The 18649-nt window shown below is 43.6% G+C and overlaps 4 protein-coding genes across 8 annotated transcripts in view; 2 read left to right on the forward strand and 2 right to left on the reverse strand.

Moving 5' to 3' along the window:
- Positions 1-1731, forward strand: part of smpd1 (sphingomyelin phosphodiesterase 1) — a 5352-nt gene extending 3621 nt beyond the window's left edge. Inside the window, 3 exon segments of the mRNA XM_058627905.1 lie at positions 3-123; positions 649-746; positions 749-1731. Of these exon segments, the coding sequence (XP_058483888.1) occupies positions 3-123; positions 649-746; positions 749-1069 (540 nt within the window). The 3' untranslated portion in view covers positions 1070-1731.
- Positions 1732-1738: 7 nt separating this feature from the next.
- On the reverse strand, positions 1739-7399 carry tpte (transmembrane phosphatase with tensin homology). Of its 3 annotated transcripts, none has more exons than XM_058628070.1 (19): positions 7002-7399; positions 6282-6370; positions 6082-6162; positions 5949-5996; positions 5715-5876; positions 5260-5379; positions 4314-4413; positions 4157-4220; positions 4013-4077; positions 3845-3905; positions 3675-3756; positions 3490-3578; positions 3008-3069; positions 2837-2917; positions 2622-2727; positions 2431-2528; positions 2249-2344; positions 2097-2167; positions 1739-2013 (listed from the first exon to the last, which is right to left on the reverse strand). In XM_058628070.1, exons 2-19 carry the CDS (start codon positions 6326-6328, stop codon positions 1911-1913), a joined length of 1536 nt encoding a protein of 511 aa, XP_058484053.1. In that variant the 5' UTR covers positions 6329-6370; positions 7002-7399; the 3' UTR covers positions 1739-1910. The 3 variants fall into 3 exon arrangements, with proteins under 3 accessions (XP_058484053.1, XP_058484051.1, XP_058484052.1); XM_058628068.1 differs by having other exon boundaries at positions 5230-5379; XM_058628069.1 differs by having other exon boundaries at positions 5230-5379; positions 6927-7009.
- Positions 7400-9311: 1912 nt separating this feature from the next.
- fgl1b (fibrinogen like 1B) lies at positions 9312-11722 on the forward strand. Of its 2 annotated transcripts, none has more exons than XM_058628345.1 (9): positions 9312-9429; positions 9514-9612; positions 9796-10057; positions 10127-10286; positions 10363-10460; positions 10550-10638; positions 10713-10838; positions 11065-11129; positions 11231-11722. In XM_058628345.1, exons 1-9 carry the CDS (start codon positions 9424-9426, stop codon positions 11409-11411), a joined length of 1086 nt encoding a protein of 361 aa, XP_058484328.1. In that variant the 5' UTR covers positions 9312-9423; the 3' UTR covers positions 11412-11722. The 2 variants fall into 2 exon arrangements, with proteins under 2 accessions (XP_058484328.1, XP_058484329.1); XM_058628346.1 differs by having other exon boundaries at positions 9514-9603.
- Positions 11723-11734: 12 nt separating this feature from the next.
- Positions 11735-18150, reverse strand: LOC131458958 (thrombospondin type-1 domain-containing protein 1). Of its 2 annotated transcripts, none has more exons than XM_058628344.1 (8): positions 18061-18150; positions 16761-16880; positions 15895-16277; positions 15167-15803; positions 15009-15080; positions 13854-14274; positions 13203-13764; positions 11735-13113 (listed from the first exon to the last, which is right to left on the reverse strand). In XM_058628344.1, exons 2-8 carry the CDS (start codon positions 16810-16812, stop codon positions 12484-12486), a joined length of 2757 nt encoding a protein of 918 aa, XP_058484327.1. In that variant the 5' UTR covers positions 16813-16880; positions 18061-18150; the 3' UTR covers positions 11735-12483. The 2 variants fall into 2 exon arrangements, with proteins under 2 accessions (XP_058484327.1, XP_058484326.1); XM_058628343.1 differs by having other exon boundaries at positions 14919-15080.
- Between the last annotated feature and the right edge of the window lie 499 nt (positions 18151-18649).

Below are 18649 nucleotides of genomic sequence, written 5' to 3' on the forward strand. Positions count from 1 at the left end.
AGTTTTTTGGCCACACACATCTGGACGAGTTCCAAATGTTTTACGACGAGGCGACCATGACACGCCCACTGGGAGTGGCTTTCATTGCCCCGAGTGTCACGACTTATATTAATCTGAACCCAGGTGAGTTAAAAACAACAGAAACAATCTCGTAATCTCATAAAAATACGCTGCAGTTTCTGTCTCTCATGTTTATTAAAGGGCTGTTTCACACATTTTTTTCTCCACTTGGTCCAATGAAGGATAAACTTAAAATCATGATGATGCTGCTGTTTGTTCGTTTCATTCGAGCAGTTTTTTTATTATTTATATTATATAAACAATTATATTATATTTACTATTTATTTCATTTTATTTTGACAGCATGTTGACAGTAAAGAGCAGTTGCAGGGCTTTTATTTTCTTTGTAGGAAGCGACTTTGACGTTGACTTTTTGTCAATTTTATTCAGGATTTTCAATCTCATGATCAAATAACACGTTTATCTCCAGAAGTAAAATAAACCCTTTAAACAAGTTTATATTATAGTTTATATTCTGTAGCGATGTTCAGCTGCTTTGTTTCTCACTTAGGTAAATGTATGAGTCTCTTCTCTACACGTTTGCTGTGTTTAAACCTCATTTTTCATCCCTCGTGTTTCTGTCTCCAGGATATCGCGTCTACTACATGGACGGAAACTACCGTGGCAGCTCTCGACTCGTTCTCGACCACGAAACCTACATCCTCAACCTGACGGAGGCAAACTCCGTCCCGGAGGCTCACCTGCCGGCCCCGAGCCGCACCCTACATGGACACTGCTGTACCGCGCCACTGAAGCCTACGGTATTTCCACTCTGTTTCCCTCCGATTACAACAGGCTGGTGAGGACCTTTATTAACGACGACCGGGTCTTCGGAAAGTTCTGGTACTACAGGCACAAAGGACACGTGTCTGAACCCTGCATGGAGACCTGCAAAACCACAATGATTTGCTTTCTGCTGAGCGGGCGCTACGACGAGCTGGAGCAGTGTGATCTCCTCAATGGTTTTGAAGGACACATGGCCAAAGCTGCCCGGAACACTCTGTGTTAACGTGAAGCGTGTTTGGACTGAGGAGAAGCAGCTCCACCAAATATGTGCAAATGTCTTGTTTCTAATTAGGGAAACAAGACTTTTACAGTTTATGTTGATTTCATAAACGATGAAAGTGCGTCTCGGTCAACAGATCACGTTCATCGTGCTCAGCGCTGACGCGTTTACATGAGACCACGGAGATGAAGTGGTTCGTTCAGTCCGACCGCGCTGGTGTCTTTAATCTGAACCTTTTACAATAATCAGAATGCATGAGCAATGAGTTATTGTCAGTGTTATTGTCAAGATTTTAGGAAAGTTTCATGTGCGATCTTGGGTTTTGTGAAAGGCGCTTTATAAATCCAAGTTATTATTATAATTATTATTTAAATGGTGACGTTTTAGAGTTTTTTTTGATTGAATCAGGACTTGAGGTTTTGCTTCGTTGTTGTTCATCGTCGGCCTCAGCAAGGAAAGATTTCACCTAAAATAGGACGCCTGTTTCCAGTTTTACTTCTGCACTTTTCTCTTTGTCAGCTCGCTAATTTGGAGGTTTAATAGAGATGGAGTTAGACACAGAATGTGAAGATTCTCAGGTCGTGATCGACGTGGCCTTTGGTGTGTACAATAATTTAAAGATTGTATATATATGATGAAATGATTAAAATGAAGAATCATCACAATATCAAGTTCTTTTTCACAGTTTTATCCAGTAACACGTTCTTTATTATCCAGAGCAGTCGACTCGCGGCAGCTCCCCAAACAACAACAACAACAACAACTTCAACATACACACACATTTCCCTTTTTCATTTGATTCCGTAGTGTTTGATCTGCAACGACGAGCCGTTTCCTCTCCGGTCTATGGTTCGGAGAAGAACATCGTGACACCAAAGTCTTCCTTGTACACATTCCAGTTCTTAGGTTTGTGTGGGTTGTCCAGTTCTTCTCTGTGTAGAAAAAGCCTGCGGAGGATTTAAAGTGATGCAGAGTTCAGAGACAGAAGGGAAAAGAAGCAACAGATGGAAAGTGCATCTTCTGAACATACTTGTTATCCTTTATGAAGGAGGTGTTGAACCAGAAGTAGAACGGAACGTCTTCGTATCCTTTTGGAAGACCCTGAAGAGAATGATTAGAAACACGGGTGACTTCCTGTGATCATAAGTCGTTTCTTGAAACATTGTCAAGTGAAGAACTCACAGCACTCGACTCAAACATGACCTTCACATCCCCTTGAACAACAGGGCCGCTCTGTAGACTGATGACTGCTGCATTATTGCCCATGTCAGGAAACACCTGTGAAACACACACACACACACACAATCATCATCATCAATCATCCACTCGTATAAAAGTAATAAAAAAGTGAGTAAATAACTTACCATGCAGTTCTCCTGTTTGGCGCAGACACATTTAAATACCAGTTCTTTCTTCACAATTATCCTCACTTTCAGGTCGCTGCCGTCGCCTTTCCCCACACCTGCGTCAGAGCAAAGACTCCATGATTCACACACACACACACACACACACGGACACACATGCAAAAAAATACGTTAAATAAATGAGGTTTTACCGGCTACGGAGTGGATTCGGATGCTCTTGATCTTCAGGCTTTGAGGTGGAGGCATCTGTCTGTTGAAGGTGGTTTTCATGATCTGGTAGTAGCTCACGTACCGGCTCTGTGCTCCACACACACACACACACACACACACACACACACAGAAGTGTCACGTTGAGACTGTGTCAGTCATGTTACAGTAGGAGGAGCCAGGCGGGAGAGTTTCTCACCTGAGAGGGAGTCTCCACTCCCTGAAACTTGGAGCTCCGACTCTTGTCCGTTCTCCTCTCACCAAAATACTCCAGACTGTCCTGAGGGGCAAACGGAAAACACACGAGAGGAAACGTGGTGAAGTCATCATCGTCTGAAGGAGGCGACTCGTTGGTTAAAACCAGACTTACTTGTGCGCTCTCAAACTGGTCACAGTCGATGAGCCAGATGCAAATCATCGTACCGGTGCGTCCTGACCGCAGAGCACAGACATGGTTTGATTAATGTTTCCATTTTATTTAGTTGTGATCTCCTGCTACATTGTTCAGTGGATTTCAACAACTCACACATGAAAATATTCAGCTTGTGCAGGAGATTTCAAACCTGTCAATCAATAGTTCGATGTGATTAACAGATACTAGACAGATGAAATATTAACCTTCCTGCAATTCTACCCATTGGAAATGACTGTAGGAGGAGTTACTGAGTCAGTTTTATCTGCTCGTGACACATTATGAAATATTTAACCTTTTTCTGCCATTTTCCCTCCATTAAATTGAAAATGTATGAAACTAACCTGCCTAAATTATGGGAGAGGTGCAACTGTATCTTCTCAGTAGCACAAATCCTCTAGTTCACTTAATGACAATGAAACAAACATGTTAGGCGTCACCTTTCCCTCCTTTGCAGTGAATTGCGATGATGTTCCTGGGATCAGCCGACATCCACTCCCTCACACTCGCTGTGTACTTGAGCATGTCCCTGAGATAAAGCAGCAGAGCAACACCACAATAAAGTCAGCGTGAACGTGTGAGCTTCAGTGTAATCACGAGGAAAAAAGAGAAGAGAAATCCTTACTCCAGCGAGGGGACGTTGTGGTCGTCGATGAACACCCGTTCAACTTTGTAGTGGAAGAACTTTGGGTCATAACCTTTCTCACCTGGAGGCAGAAGATGACGGTTTGTGTGGTTCTCCACAGAGAAGCAACAGAAGAGCACATGTGTCGACTCTGTCGTGTTTCAACTTACTGCACAGGTTGTAAACTTTATAGTGGCCGCCGTGTTTGGCGTCCAGGAACTTGGCGACCTCCTGCAGAGAGGAATAGTGGGCGGAGTTTGTTATATGATGCACATGAAGGACTTCATTATGATATTAGTGTGCGTGTTTATATCGAATGCAAGTGGAGTCAAACTGACCCCGATGGGATTCCTGTAGAAGGACTGTTTTCCAGACGAGGGGAAAGACATGGCAATGACACGATCTAGAAAAACAACATTTAGAAAACGGTGTGTTTATAAAAGTCACCGTGTTTAATCTGTCGCGCACCATCTAACACCTACCTGTGACATAGGTCAGGTCAAGGTCAAATCCATCCTTCTGATAACGTCGCTTGTTTTCAGAAACCTGACAAAAACAACAAGGTGTAAAAGTCTCAATCATCTCCATAAATCTTTAAAAGGACAGGATCACACATAAAGTCAGTTATCAGAGCTTTACCATCCTCCTGGTGACCTTGGCCAAATCTTTCTTTTGAGCTGCCAGTCGGAGAAGTCTCACGAGGATGATTATTCTCAGGAAACGTAGAAACGTCACCACCCTGATGGAACGTAAAAGAATGTATTAGGAGGAGATATTTTTTAAAAAGGATACAGTACACACATACATACATACATACACATACATACATATATATATATACATACATATATATATATATATACACACACACACAAATATATATATACATACATATACACATACATATATATACACACACATACATATATACACACATACATACATATATATTACACACATATATATATACACATACATATATACACATACACACACATACATATGTATGTGTATATATATATATATATACACACACATACATTTACACATACATATATATATACACACACATACATTTATATATATATATACACACACACACACACACATATATACATACATATATATACACACACACATATATACACACACATACATACATACACACACGTATATATATATAAAGTACATATATGTACTTTATATAGACTATACTGTGTAAAGTCTTACTTTGTATACAAGTATATTTAGATGTCAGCATATTACCTATGTTTTCATGTTAATTGTATTTATTATATATTGTATTTTTTATGTTTTTGTATTTTCTCATGTCCTTCTATGTTGCTTTTATTCCTATTTATTCTGTTTTACTGACTGAATAGTTATTGCCTGTTGTGTTCATCTATCTAGCCAAAAACAAGGTAAACAGATTTTGCACATTTAAAAGACCTAATGTTGTTTTAATCAACGACCAATGAGAGCGACAGTGGCACAAAAGCTAGTTTAAAATCGACCATAAGCCAAATGAAGAAAGTGTAATGTGCTCTACACTCACAGGATGACGAGGAGGAGGAGGAGGACGTACCTCGGGATCAGGCTGGCACCGGACAGGTCAGTGAAGGTGTAGATCATGGTGATCACCAACGTGACGAGCACAATGCCGGCATCTAAGATGTTTAGCTTGGAGGTGAAGTACACTTTGAACCTGGAAGAAGGGCGGCATCATCAGACACTGAATATGAACGCTGCAAAGATCAGTCGGGACACTGTACTCATTTTGTTATGTTTGCCCGGGGACCACGTCAGGCGTTTCCTGTCCAGCTTCCCCTTCACTACTTCCTGTTTAACGGCTAATCACTGTTGGTTTCTGCTGACACACGACTACGGGAATGTTTGCATCACTCTTGGATCTTTCTTGAGAAACCAGCAGCAGTAAAATGCAACTGAACGTACTGAATTAAAGCCTCGGTCAGTCAAGAGGTAAGATTTATCAGAGAGAGATTAGACTGCACGAGTGTTAATACTAGATCTGCTTCTCACCCTTCCACATAGATCCGCAGGAGGACATCGATGAGGAAGAAGAAGGAGATGGTGAGGGACACGACCTCCAAGATGTCTCCCACCTCCCTGCTCTTGCTCGGCAGGGAAAAGTCCACAATCACCAGCACAATGTCCAGTATGATGAGTATCACTCCGAATATACTGATGAGCAAAACAGTTAGTGAATAAAACAAAAGAAGAACCAGCAGATGTCTTCTCCAAAAACACACTCACCGAAATCCAAAGGACATAACAAACGGTGCAATCTTCTTCCGGATATTACTGCAAAAGGAGAAAAGACGTGTGATCCTCGCCACAAACAAGGTAAATGTGGTTCTGAGTGAAGCGCTGATGAAGATAAACTTACTGATACGTCGTGTCTGGCACAGCAGACTCGTGACTTCCATTGTCGATCTCCACTTCAGCGTCCTCCATCTTTGCCACATTTCTAATGAAAACGGGCAGAAAAAGAAACGACTGCAGCTCAGTGATGTTCCCTGACGTCCTGATTCAATTTAAAGAGGTACATGGACTTCTAATATTCTGTTATATTCTGATGCACCTTACCCGTTCACACCTGAATCTGACCCTGGATGGAAATGGACAGAGGACATGATGTGTGTGTCTTCCTTCTTACTTTAATGGACGCGTTGTCTCTGCAATTGTAAGACACACAAGTGTAAAGGTTTTAGGACATGAGGGTCAGAAGAGAGGAACAATAATCTGTGTATATCTGCTAATACGACATCCTGATCCAGAACAAAAGACACTGAATCTGCAGAGGGAAAAGAAAAGTGTCTGATCTGCCAATCACATGCTGCCATTGTTAAAGTCACTTTATCACTGGACTTTCAGTGCAGGAGTTCACACTTGCTGTAAAAAGTGCAGCACTAACACATGATGTGTGTGTGTGTGTGATTACATTTGGAAACAGAAGGTGTTTCTGCAGATGAAACTAAAATAACATCATTATCATTCAAACAACTTCAACTGAATCTGCAGCCGGAAAAAACTCAAGTGAGGGAAAGAATAACAACATGCAGCTTCATCATTAACAACAGAATCAAACTGCACAAACTAGAAAAACTTACCAAAAAAAAGAAAAGAAAAGAAAAGTAACGAGCCAATTATCAAAGAAAGGTCACTTTTCACAGGTTTCATGAAATAAAGGCGAGGAGAAAGTTTGAAGAAGACAAAGCAGACACAGTTCACCTCAGTCCTCAGTCCTCAGTCACTTTAGTTAGTTAGTTTGTTTTTACGCGACACAAAGTAACTGTGTTGTCTCACCGTCAGCGCAGTCATCTGTGAAATGATACGAGACTGTTGTCTTGTGACTTCTGCTGCGGACAAAGGAAGCTGGTTCAAAGGTTAACTTTTCTGTCCATCCAATATTCCTCATGGTTTTGTGCAAACGTAGCGGTTTGCAGCTTCCTGGACGTCATGAGAAAACGCGCAGCCTCTGTCTCGCTCTCGACGCGCTTTTAAGTCTCCTTTAAAGCGTCCTTCAAAGTCAACTTTGATCTCCTGTCCACCTTCACACGGACACTGAGGCCGAACCTGAACCCTGGACATAACAACTCTGCTGTCCGCAGCTATTTTCACTCTTTGTCAGTGAAAAAGTGGTGAAAAGTGAAGCCATGAAGGAGCTGAAGGAGCTGCTGCTGCCTCAGATCCCTCCTCATTCCTCACTCCTCACACCTCCCTCACTCCCTCCTGCCTCTAACATCTGCTTTGTATCCAGTGTGCCTTCCCTAACGACACATACACATGGTTTTAATTCATTCATTTGGGCATAATGGTACTTTGTTAAACCTTCTAATAATCTGAATATACTTAATTTATCCATCAACCAGGAATTGTGAAGAATAAGGAAAACATGAGGTGAATTATGTTTTCCTTCTTCTTCACATATAATGGCTATAAAATCTTTAAATCTTTAAATTCACTCTTTTAAACCTGTACAAATCACACTGAATTAAACTGATTTGAATGCATAATTGCACAATTGTGTCATTTCATGAATTATTGTCTAATGCTTTATCCTCCACATGAGGGCGGCACAATGCACCCAAATATAACACCAGCACCAGTGTAGAGCTGAAACGATGAATCCATTATTTTGATAACCGATTTATCGGTTTGAAGCTTTTTTTATGATTAAAACAAGATTTCTGATTGTTTCAACTTCTTAAATGTGAATATTTTCTACATTTCTTTGCTCTGGATAACAAAGAAATCATAAAAAGTCAATCATTTTGGTTTGTGGACAAAACAAGACATTTGAGAACATCATCATTTCCATGTTTGACGAACACCGATCAACATTTTTAAAGGTTTTCTGACATTTTATGGACCAAACGATTAATCGACTAATTGAGAAAATAATTGACAGATTAACCGATTCTGAAAATAATTGATAGTTGCAGCTCTACACCATTGTATCCCAAATACTCAAAAATAAAGTGATAAAGGGGGAGCATTTTTTGGCAAAGTTGGTTTTACAGCTGCACAGATTTGCATCGTCTATTTTCTTTAGCCAGGAAGCTGATGTTCCACATGTGAAAGTAACTCTCATCTCTCTCTCTCTCTCTGTGTCTGTGCCGTGTGCTTGATTACAGGAGTGGGATCAGGTGCAGGTGTTGTGTGCCAAGCTGTCAGTCATCTCCAATCAACTCTGCTTTATAAACCAGGCCACAACTCCACCCAGCTGCCCCATCGTAGACTCAGCGCCGTCTCAGTCTGTGAGTGCTGAACTTTAAGCATCATCTCTAATTGCTGCACACACACTCTGGGTTTTCTGGACTGGAAACTGTGGACACTCTCTGGAGCTCTGCCCTGCTCTGTCCTCTGGTTCCTGGCTCTGCCCCCCCCACTCTTCCCCTTTGCCAGTTTATTAAGTATCATTAACATATTCCTTATTTTGCATATTGCCCTGCTTCACTGTTCTATGTTGGCGTCTGTATTCAGTTGTTTTGCGTAACAAAAGTGTGCATTTTGTGGCAGAGTTGGTTTTTACAGCTGCTGAGATTTGCATCCCCATTTTATTTGGCCCGGAAGCTTCTGTTACACATGTGAGATGAACTCTCCTCTGCAGGAAGACGTCCACATATAACCTGAGCACCACTATTTCACCCCAAATAATCTAGAATATGAAATAAACACGGGGTGCTGGTTTTTACCACGGCTTCATTTCACCTGAACCATGTGTTTCACCACACTGCTTTCATTGTGGCAATAAAATACAATAAAAAATAAGCAATGCACATTTCTGCAGAATCTTCCACAATATTATGCACTGTCGACTATTATGGGCTGAGTCATTTTAATTTCACATAATTAAATGTGATTTTTATATATTGTGTATAAAAAAAGCTTGTTTTTAATTGGTCTTTGAAAAAAAATACATATGTTTTTATTTTATTCCTCAAAACAACAAAACAGTTTTTTAAAAAGAAGGGAAGAGGTAAAAATAGTGGTATGAGAAGAATGAGGTCTTGTCGGCACATCCTGTCCATGAGGCCGTTTACAGGTGTGAGATCAGCCTCGGCCTCTGAAGGAGGAGGAGGGAGAGTGAGAGGCTGGATAGAGTTCAGCGTTTGGCACAGCTGGTTACGTCTGGATCCTCTAATATGGACCATGCAGAACTGGCCCAGCCTATAAATAATCCTGAGGAAGAGAACACTGAACCTGGAGAAAACACCATTGTGAAATGAAGGTAGGCTCGTGCTCGTGATGCAGAGATTCGCTTTAATGTTTGTTTCTCGTGTCATTTTAAACCTGTATTGTTTTGTAATTTCAGGCTGGTTCTGCAGACGGTTTCCTCTTCCTCAGGATCATGTTTGTTCCGCTGCTGTTGGCTCTGGTGTGTGCCACGGCTGATTCTACACAGGTGTCACAGGCGAGTGCTGTTCTTTAACATCTTCACATGTTCTCCTGTTGTTTGACACTGAGAACAACAACAACCGCGTTACAGAGCTTTTAAAGAAGTGTCATTCTTAGGAAGACCATGGTCCCATGATACTGAAAACACGAGAGTAGAAATGTCGTGGATTGACATGCTGTTGATTTCCCACATTTTCAGAAGAGAGACTGGTGTGGGCCTGAGGTCGCAGCTCTGAAGCGCAGTATAAAGAAGCTGGAGAATAAACTCCTCATTGGGACTTGGCAGGTCGAACATCTGCAGATGCACAAATATTTCCACCCGTTTCAACTCAAATCAGTTGTTTCTGATCCTGACCTGGACAAAGACTCTGCTGTAGACCACAGCAACATCAGCGGGGCTTTAGACGCCTCTAACAGGACATCACTGCCACCAGCAGGCAACGTGATGGTCTACGACAGAGGTGAGGAGTGTTCACATCATCACTGACAGTTAGTCTTCTACACTGTTATTGAAACGCTGTCCTCGTCAGATTGTTCCGAGCTGTTTGAGCGACTGAGGTCACCGAGTGGTTTCTACCGCATCAGACCCAAATCACACCAGGAGCCGTTTCTGGTTTACTGTGACATGGAGGACGGGGGAGGATGGACGGTGTTTCAGAGACGCCGACATGGAAAAGTTGACTTCAACAGGTATTTGTCCACGAATGGTTCGTCACATGAGAGACGGGAGGTGTCATGTGATTAAACATCTGCCTGATGGTTGCAGAGACTGGGTCGCCTACAGAGACGGATTTGGTGACTTTAAACTGTGGAATGATGAGTTTTGGTTGGGGAATGAACAAATGTATTCTCTGCTGTCTGACGGTCAGTAATTACACCCTCAAATAATGCAACTTCATTCACCTTTGAAGGGAAATAATTGAAATCCTATTTAACCTGAATGATTCCCACAGGTAAGAACCTGGTGAAGATAGATCTCATGGACTGGGGAGGACAGAGGAGTTATGCTCTTTATGAGAACTTCAGGATCTCCGACGAGAACGTGAGGAGAAAAAAACATTTTAATATACATTTCTGAAGTCATTCTCCGTAAACTCACCGTGGTGTCCGCTCCAGGACAAGTATCGTCTTCACTACGGACAGTACAGCGGCAAAGCTGGAGATGCTCTGACCGGCGGTGGGGGGATGGTGGAGCAGTGGTCGGCTTGCCTCAGTGGGATGCAGTTCAGCACCAGTGACCAGGTCAGTCCAGATCCCTGTGTACGGATCAAAGAGGCTTTTTAGAATCAAGAATTTTTTATTATCATTATGAGGACATAACAAAATTTTGCAGTGACTCCCAGTTTAAAGACACACAATAAAATAACCAAAGACTTAAACACTTAAATAAGACACAACAAAATGTAAAACACAACAAAATATAAAACTACTTATTAAACTGATAATGACTGGTGATACTGATCGACAGGACAATGACCGCTACCTTCAGGGCAGCTGTGCCCAGGAGAACAAGGCGGGATGGTGGTTCAACAGGTGAGATGATACTCTGTTGTCTCCCTTCAAGCTCGACCACGTGCAGTGTTGTGTTTTCCGGTCGCACCAGTTGTTGACTTGTTGACCTTTGCCCCCTGCAGGTGTCATGCAGCCAACCTGAACGGGAAGTTTTACCGCAAAGGGAAGTACAAGCACCAGTATGACAACGGCGTGGTGTGGGGAACCTGGAGAGGTGTGTGGTATTCTCTGAGACACACCGCCATGAAGGTGCGGCCTCTGGTGTTTCTGGACGCCATGGGCAGTGGAGCGGGGGGAATTTAAAAACGCCAGAGAATCAAATCTTTAAAATGAAGCAAAAGACTGATGTGATGTATAATAGAATAGAATAGAATAGAAATACTTTATTCATCCCGAGGGGAAATTGTTTTCAAAGCTTAAATTAAAAGAAAACACTAATACACACAGGGAGCTGCTGTGTCAAGCTGCCACTAGCACGGCGCCATCTTCACTATCTAAATTCTATATATTTTATTTTCTCCCTTTTGCTGACGTTGACAGAATAGTGTCTTTACTCGTGTACAATTCTATACTGAAGTATATGATATTCAAACAATAAAACAAACAGCATTCCACCCACGCTCGTGTTCATATTCAACAACCACTTATTTATTCATTCTGTATCAAAAAATACATGAAACAACTTTGACACGGCACAGATCACACAAACATCACAGCGGAACACAAAGCTCACATTCAGTAGCAGAGAACAGTAGCGCCTCCTTTTTGTGATTTAAATACAAATATTTATCTCGTACTAAATGTTGTCCCAGTGGTTGCTACATAAAGAAAACTACTCCAGTGTCTTGGAGGCAGAAATCCATTTTCTGGTCAACAAAAATAGATGTTACAATAACATTTGCAAAGTTAGACAATAAACAAACAATAAAAAGTTAAACTTAATACACTATATGGACAAGTATTGAATCAAGGTGTTTAAATCAGGCTTCTCTCCAGTGAAGAACAATCTTAACACTTCAGCATAAAGACATTTTGGACAATGCTATGCTTCCAGTTTGAGGAAGGTGATATTCTGATCCAACATGACTGCGCCTCAGCGCACAAAGCCCTGACCTCAACCCCATCGAACACCTTTAGGATGGACTGGAACAGAGATGGTGATCCAGGTCTTCTCAGTGTCTAACCTCAGAAGTGTGGAGGCTGTTGTAGCTGCAACAGGGGACCAGCTCCATATTAAAGTACTGTATTTGTTTCTGAATAAGTTATTCCAGTCCCTGCTGGTGTAATAGTCAGGCGTCCAAACACTGTTAATATCAGGTTACAGTCACAGATGTAACAGGATTTAGGAGATTTAAGTGCTACAAACTATTGTAATTCACTCGTCACCGACAAATGACGAGGACACGTCTATGTCCAGCATCCTCTGCTCAGCCTCACTGAGTGTAAAAGGCGAGCCGACGCTGCGGCTGTCGTCTGCAGACATTGGCAGAGAGCGGCAGTGACCTTTGCTCTGCTCACACGATGATGCACTGAAGGTGGAGCTCCGCTGCCGACCTTTAACCCCAGAGCCAGACTGAGCCTCCTTTAACTTGCGGGCCAGGATGTTCCTCTGGATCGGTGACGGCCCGCGACGGTTCCAGTTCTGCTCAGCCCGCTCTACGCCCAGCTGGTTCACTCCAAACGAGTTAGCAGGCCCAGTGGCTGGACCCCCAATCCCTGAGATGCCCTGTTTCCCTCCTCGTTCAGGCTCGCCGCTCCTCTGCCTCTCTCCAGTGCTGCCTTTAGATGCTGAAGTGCTGTTTGTGTTCGTTCCAGTGTGTCTGAGCTCACTGTTGTGAGAGGGAGCAGAGGTTTCTAACCACGGTTTCTTCTGCTCATCTCTCTGGGGTCTGGGTTTAGTCCACTCTGAAGGCCCGTGCTCTGGGATGGGGTACGAGTGATACGGCTGCCTCTCCCATCCTCCTCTGGTCCAGCTACTTCCCTCAGGTAGAGTCCGAGATCCCACCTGAAAAAGGACAATGTATAGTTTTTGTTAAACGTGTAAAAAAGGACAAAACTGACGCACGGCATCGAGATCAAAGACAGATGGAGAACCTGGGTCATGCTGCGTTCTCTGAAGTATCTGGACTGTGCTGACTGTGGACTCTGGTATTTGCTGTCATTGAAACTGGACGTCCGGCGAAAGTGTGGATTCTTGTGATTGAAGTTGCCCGTTGCTACGTCTCCTCCTCCTCCTCCTCCTCCTCCTCCTCCTCCTCCTCTGACTCCTGCTAATCCGCTCCTCTCCACCATCTCCACCCACTGGGCAGTGCGTTCACGCCATTTTGAGCTGCCCCCATTTGCAGAGACAGGAGGACCTGAGACCACCTCCACTCTGGGACTCAGTCTGTCTGATGTGAGCCTTGAAGTCTGTGCCGGTGGCTCAGAGAACGGAGCAGCAATACGGAAGTGAGTGTGGTTGGTGTCGTCCAGGGGGCTCAGTGCGAGGGCAGAGTGAGTGAATCCAGCTGGAGCAGGGACTGTGGAGCTGGTGGGTGAAGCAGACGTCTCCGTCACGGTGTCGTGGACTGGGCTTGAGGAGACGTGGTACAGCTGTGTGGCCTCCTTCAAGCCTTTCTTTTTCATTTCTTTCAGCTGCTGCTGAGCCAGTCGGTACCTGCAGGTTCACATTTATATTTACATTTCTGAAAGTGGGGGGTGGCACAGGATGTGTTTGCCAATAATACTGACGTTAAGAAAACTTACCCAAACGAAGGCGGCAACATCTTCTGACCTGTGGGAGACAGCCGTTCTGGGTCCTGTGACAGAGGAATCACCAGGGTCTGTGGCAGAGGCTGACTGCCCGGGAAAGGGCCGTCTTTTTGGGCCATACCCACATCCATGCTCCCTGGCTTTCCATGGCCGTCGGTCAGACTGGGTCTCTGGAGGCTGTGTCCACAGATGGAGGCCTCATCGGACAGCTTGCGTCCTCCGGGGGAATGTGTGGAGCCTCTGCGGACAGAGCTGCACTGAGGGGTCTGGCAGAGTTTCCTCCACACGGTCACCACGATGGTCGCTATAATCACAGCCAGACAGAGGGAGATACCGGCCACGACCACCATGTTCCCACCCAGGGTTGCACCGCCAACCGTTATAGGAGGAAGGGACGGAGAAGGACCGGGCAAGACTGTGGACAAAGAAGAGATATTTAAAGTTTGCATGTTGTGCTACAATGCATGTAACACAAGAAGATGTAATGTAATGTAAAGAGGACATAAAGAGTAAAGGTCCAGTGTGTTACACTCATTATTAACAGAAAACCAAACCAAGATGTACAGGCTTCTGGTTTTTAAAGCCTTAGAACACGTGTCAAACTGGTGGCCCGGGGGCCACATGTGGCCCTCCAATCGATTACATTTGGCCCGCCCCCCACTGTGCGAGGTGATGGAATAGAGACAGAATATAAGACTATTTGCCGGCAATATTTTTATAATATTGGGTCAGCTTGTACGCTGTTTTAATCACAATTATCCTCGTCATTATTTGCTAAATTTTCAATTTAATTCTCCATTTTTGGGCATCATCAAAACAAGCACTTTTACTTTGTAATTCTGTCTAATATCATAATGAATATCTTATAATGCCCACCGACTATAAACAGTTGTTTTTACCTGCTTTACCAGACTAGATGCTCATTGGCCCCCAGGTCATTTGAGTTTGACACCCCTGCCTTAGAATAAACGTGTCATGATGTGCGTGTTGCACTCTGGACCTTTAAAGTTCTCACAGAATCAAAGGGACAGAGAAATAAAGGAGAGAACCAGCACCAACCAACACAGTCCTCCAGTGAGCACAGGGACTGTTCCTTCACCATGCCCGTGCACTGAATCCCTCCCACGCTCGAGGGCAGCAGACACTCACGTGTTCGTTCCCTCACCCCCTCTCCACAGCTCACGCTGCACACCGTCCACGGCTGCCAGGGGCCCCAGGACTCTGGAGGAGTCAGGTAATCAAACAAAGATCAATGTTTTTTAATAAAGAAAAGCAACAGCCCTGATGTTTGACAGGGGTTCGGTTACCTTCACTCCTCTGAACCACCAAACACATCTGTGCTGGACTCGGCGAGCGGCTGTAGTTGAAAACAAAGCGAAAGCAGTACTTGTTCCTTCCCTGGTCAAAGACGGAGCAGTTGAACTCGGTCTCGTTCTCTCCCTGGGTCAGCCAGTTAAAGGCCAGAGGAGGAGAGGACGGCTCCTCTGCACCAAAGGCCGTCAGCGCTGTTCCACCCGCTCCAGGTGTTACACCCATGTCCTTATACAGCAACACTTTCCCACTGATGTGAGCACACGGTGGCGTGATCAGTTTCACAGACATGGTCCCTTCACAGCCGCTCTTGTAAGCGTTGGGGTTTTCCACCTGCAGTTTGTAGGAGAAGATGCGTGACAGGTAGAGCGGTCCTGAGCTCTTCACCTCCTGTGACGTATGTGGAGAAAGCAACGCCACGCGTATGAAGTCTCTCTCTGTGAAAGGGAAGGCACACGGCAGCACGAGGCTCTGGGAGCGCAGGGGTTTGATCGGGTGTCGCGTGCGAGCTCTGACTTTGTCGATGCTGTTTCTCCCAATCTGGTTGTACTCCATGTAGCTGACCTCCAGGAGGAGAGCCGAGTCCAGGCCGTGTGAACAAGCCTGAAAGTATTCACTGGTGGATATTCCGACCTGGTGTGAGACACAAGAAGAAGAAGAAGAAGAAACACATGAGCATCTTTCTGCAGCACAGTGAACGTGTGTCTGATCATGTTTGTCTTGCCTGAAAAGATCCTAAGTGGTTTCCATCCCTCTCCACTGCGAGGTGAAAGGTCGGCCACTGCACCTGTAGTTCTGAACTCCACCACCAGGTGGTGCTGACATCTGTGCTGTTAGCATGAGAGACAGCAGTGGTGCTGCTGCTGTGCCTCAACAGGAACCTGAACGTCCCTGCATACAGGAAGCAGGAGCAGTCGAACTCCACCCTGCCTGACAGTGGGTTGTTGGGGAGATTCCGGGTCTGCACGGTGCTGTTGGTTTCAGTGTTGATCAGAGAGAGGCTCGTGTTGCGGACGCTGCTGCTGTTGGATTTGATGCTGAACTCCACAAACACACTGGCGTTACTGAGGGCCACGTGGAGCGAGGGCCAGATACTCAGCCCTGCAACTGAGACAGGGGGAAGGAAATATTTGTATTATATAGTATAGGTATAAGCCTATTAATACACAGTATCCCCTGTGCCCAATTTGCACCATGTTCAATTTAAATAACCACACATCTATTCATGATGGAATGTGCTTTATTACAACTGAATAATCATCTCATTGTGGTCCCATGAACGTCTGAAATCAGTGAAGAATCAGCTCTCAGTGGCAGCAGCACATTGTTTTAAGATCTATTGTGTGTGCTGTGTACTACGTAAATCCTATTGTGCAACATTCACATCCTCCCAACAAAAGAGGGTGTGGGAAAAGGAAGAGGCTGAAAGTTCGTCACCGTCTTCACTCCTTAGGCTTTTCCTTCAAACCCCATCTCCCTCTGCCGTTTCAGGGAGTTAAGTTCATGTTTGTTGACTTGATGAGATAAATGTTAACATCAGTGACGCTGCCAGCCTTGTCAAACATTCAGTTATGGTATTTCGACGCTCACCGTATCCCATGAGCGCCAGCAGGACGGGCAGCAGAGACGCAGCCTGTGGCATTCTGAAGTCTGTGCCTCGGTTTCCTCCAACACCACATGACCGCCCTCGTCCACCGGCACCGCTTATCTCTGCAGAGCAGAGAAAGATCTCAGAGTAAACCGATGATCCAAAGGTTTAGGTCGTAATCAACAACTTGCATCTACTACACTTTTGTAGGGAGTGAAAAACAGGAAGCTGTGAGAGTGTAAAGCCGGGGTCATGACACTTCTTCCCTTCACACCAGTATAGTCGCTGCAGGGGACTTTAAGCCACAGTAGATACAGACATACTTTGCCTTTACTATTATAGTCGCTCACAAATGTTTTCTCTAACTGAGTCTTCATATTTTCATGAGTTCCCTTTTTTTACATCACAATAAGCTTCTGAATTTCTGTCCCAGTAACAAACAAACAAACAAACAAACAGACACAGTGAAATATTGACCACCACAGTGCTTTGCACTATAACCATGAAGTATTGGATCAACACCAGGCTTCGTATTTCTTCTTAACTATGTTACTTATCAATATAGAGTCAGAATTATAGTTATTTAGTCTACAGATGTATTTTTAATGACTTACGTTTAAAAGTATGGGAGAATATACAGTAAGTCAATCATTGTGATTAAAACAGCAACAACACTTTTGTGTTTTGAAAGATGTTGATTGTCGTAAATGTCCATTATCTGGGGGTTATAAGTTGTTATAAGTTTATAAGTGAGCTACTTGAAAATGCTGCCAACATTTGTCCTAGTGAATGACTGATTAACTCTATGCGATTTATTTAATCTCTTTATCTCATTTAAGGTTCTTTAGTTTCACAAATTCAAATCTTTCACAATAAACATTTATCCTTAGTAACACCTTTATCTTACTTTAAGTTCTTGTACATGTTTTGACAACTTAAGTAGGTAATATTCTTTTGTTGGTATAAGTAATTAGTTTGTGTGACATTAGAGACATGCTTTGTAATATTACAGCATTTTATTACTTTAATAATGCTCCATCTGTTTCCTCTGCATCCATAAACATATGTACACATTTTTTGAAAACAAAAACAAAGAAAGTGTTATATATACATCGTAATAATATCGTGAGACAGAGTAGAAGTAAAGTGTAAGAGGCTGAATAAAAGTCAACCTGAGAATAGAAGAAACACTGACCTGCGCAGCGCATCAGTGTCACTTTGAATACTTTTAAAACCGACAGTGAAGCACACAAACGTTTTTAAATTGACTAAGTCTTTGAAATGAAAGCTTGTCAAACTCACATCTCCTGCAGACTCCGCGCTCTCCTCTGTTCCAGCAGACAAAACCTGCGCCATGCGTTCAAGACGCATCAGATCAACTGTGCCACTGACGCTCAGGAGGAGCGCAGTTACTGCAGTTACTGCACAGTCCCCCCCCCCCCCCAGCCCCCCAACCAGGAACCATGCGCCGGTTTAAAGTGACCCTGTCAGTCATGGAGCTGTTAATGTGCACATTATCTAACTCTGCACTGATGTCAGACACTGATGTGGAGTTTTGTGTATTGTTTAACGTCTTCATATTATTATGTATGCTTGTATGCTTGTATGCTTTTACAGTGAATGAATCTTATCACATTTATTTGTGCAAGAGGATGTTTATATATTATATTTATAACGGGGGTCATGAACAGCTATGGCACAGAGGATGATGATGATGATGATCCAGCGTTAGGACGCACATTTACCCAAAAACAACAACTTGTCGCATTTTTAAACCACTTAAGTTTATTTTTTTTACAAACCAATAGTGAAGTAAGACACAGTGTCTGGAGAAAAGAGCAACAAAAGTGCCCATAAGTCAAATATGCAGTTATTCATGGAGCTTTAGTTC

Source organism: Solea solea, chromosome 4 (assembly GCF_958295425.1).
Source record: "Solea solea chromosome 4, fSolSol10.1, whole genome shotgun sequence".
NCBI lineage: Eukaryota > Metazoa > Chordata > Actinopteri > Pleuronectiformes > Soleidae > Solea > Solea solea.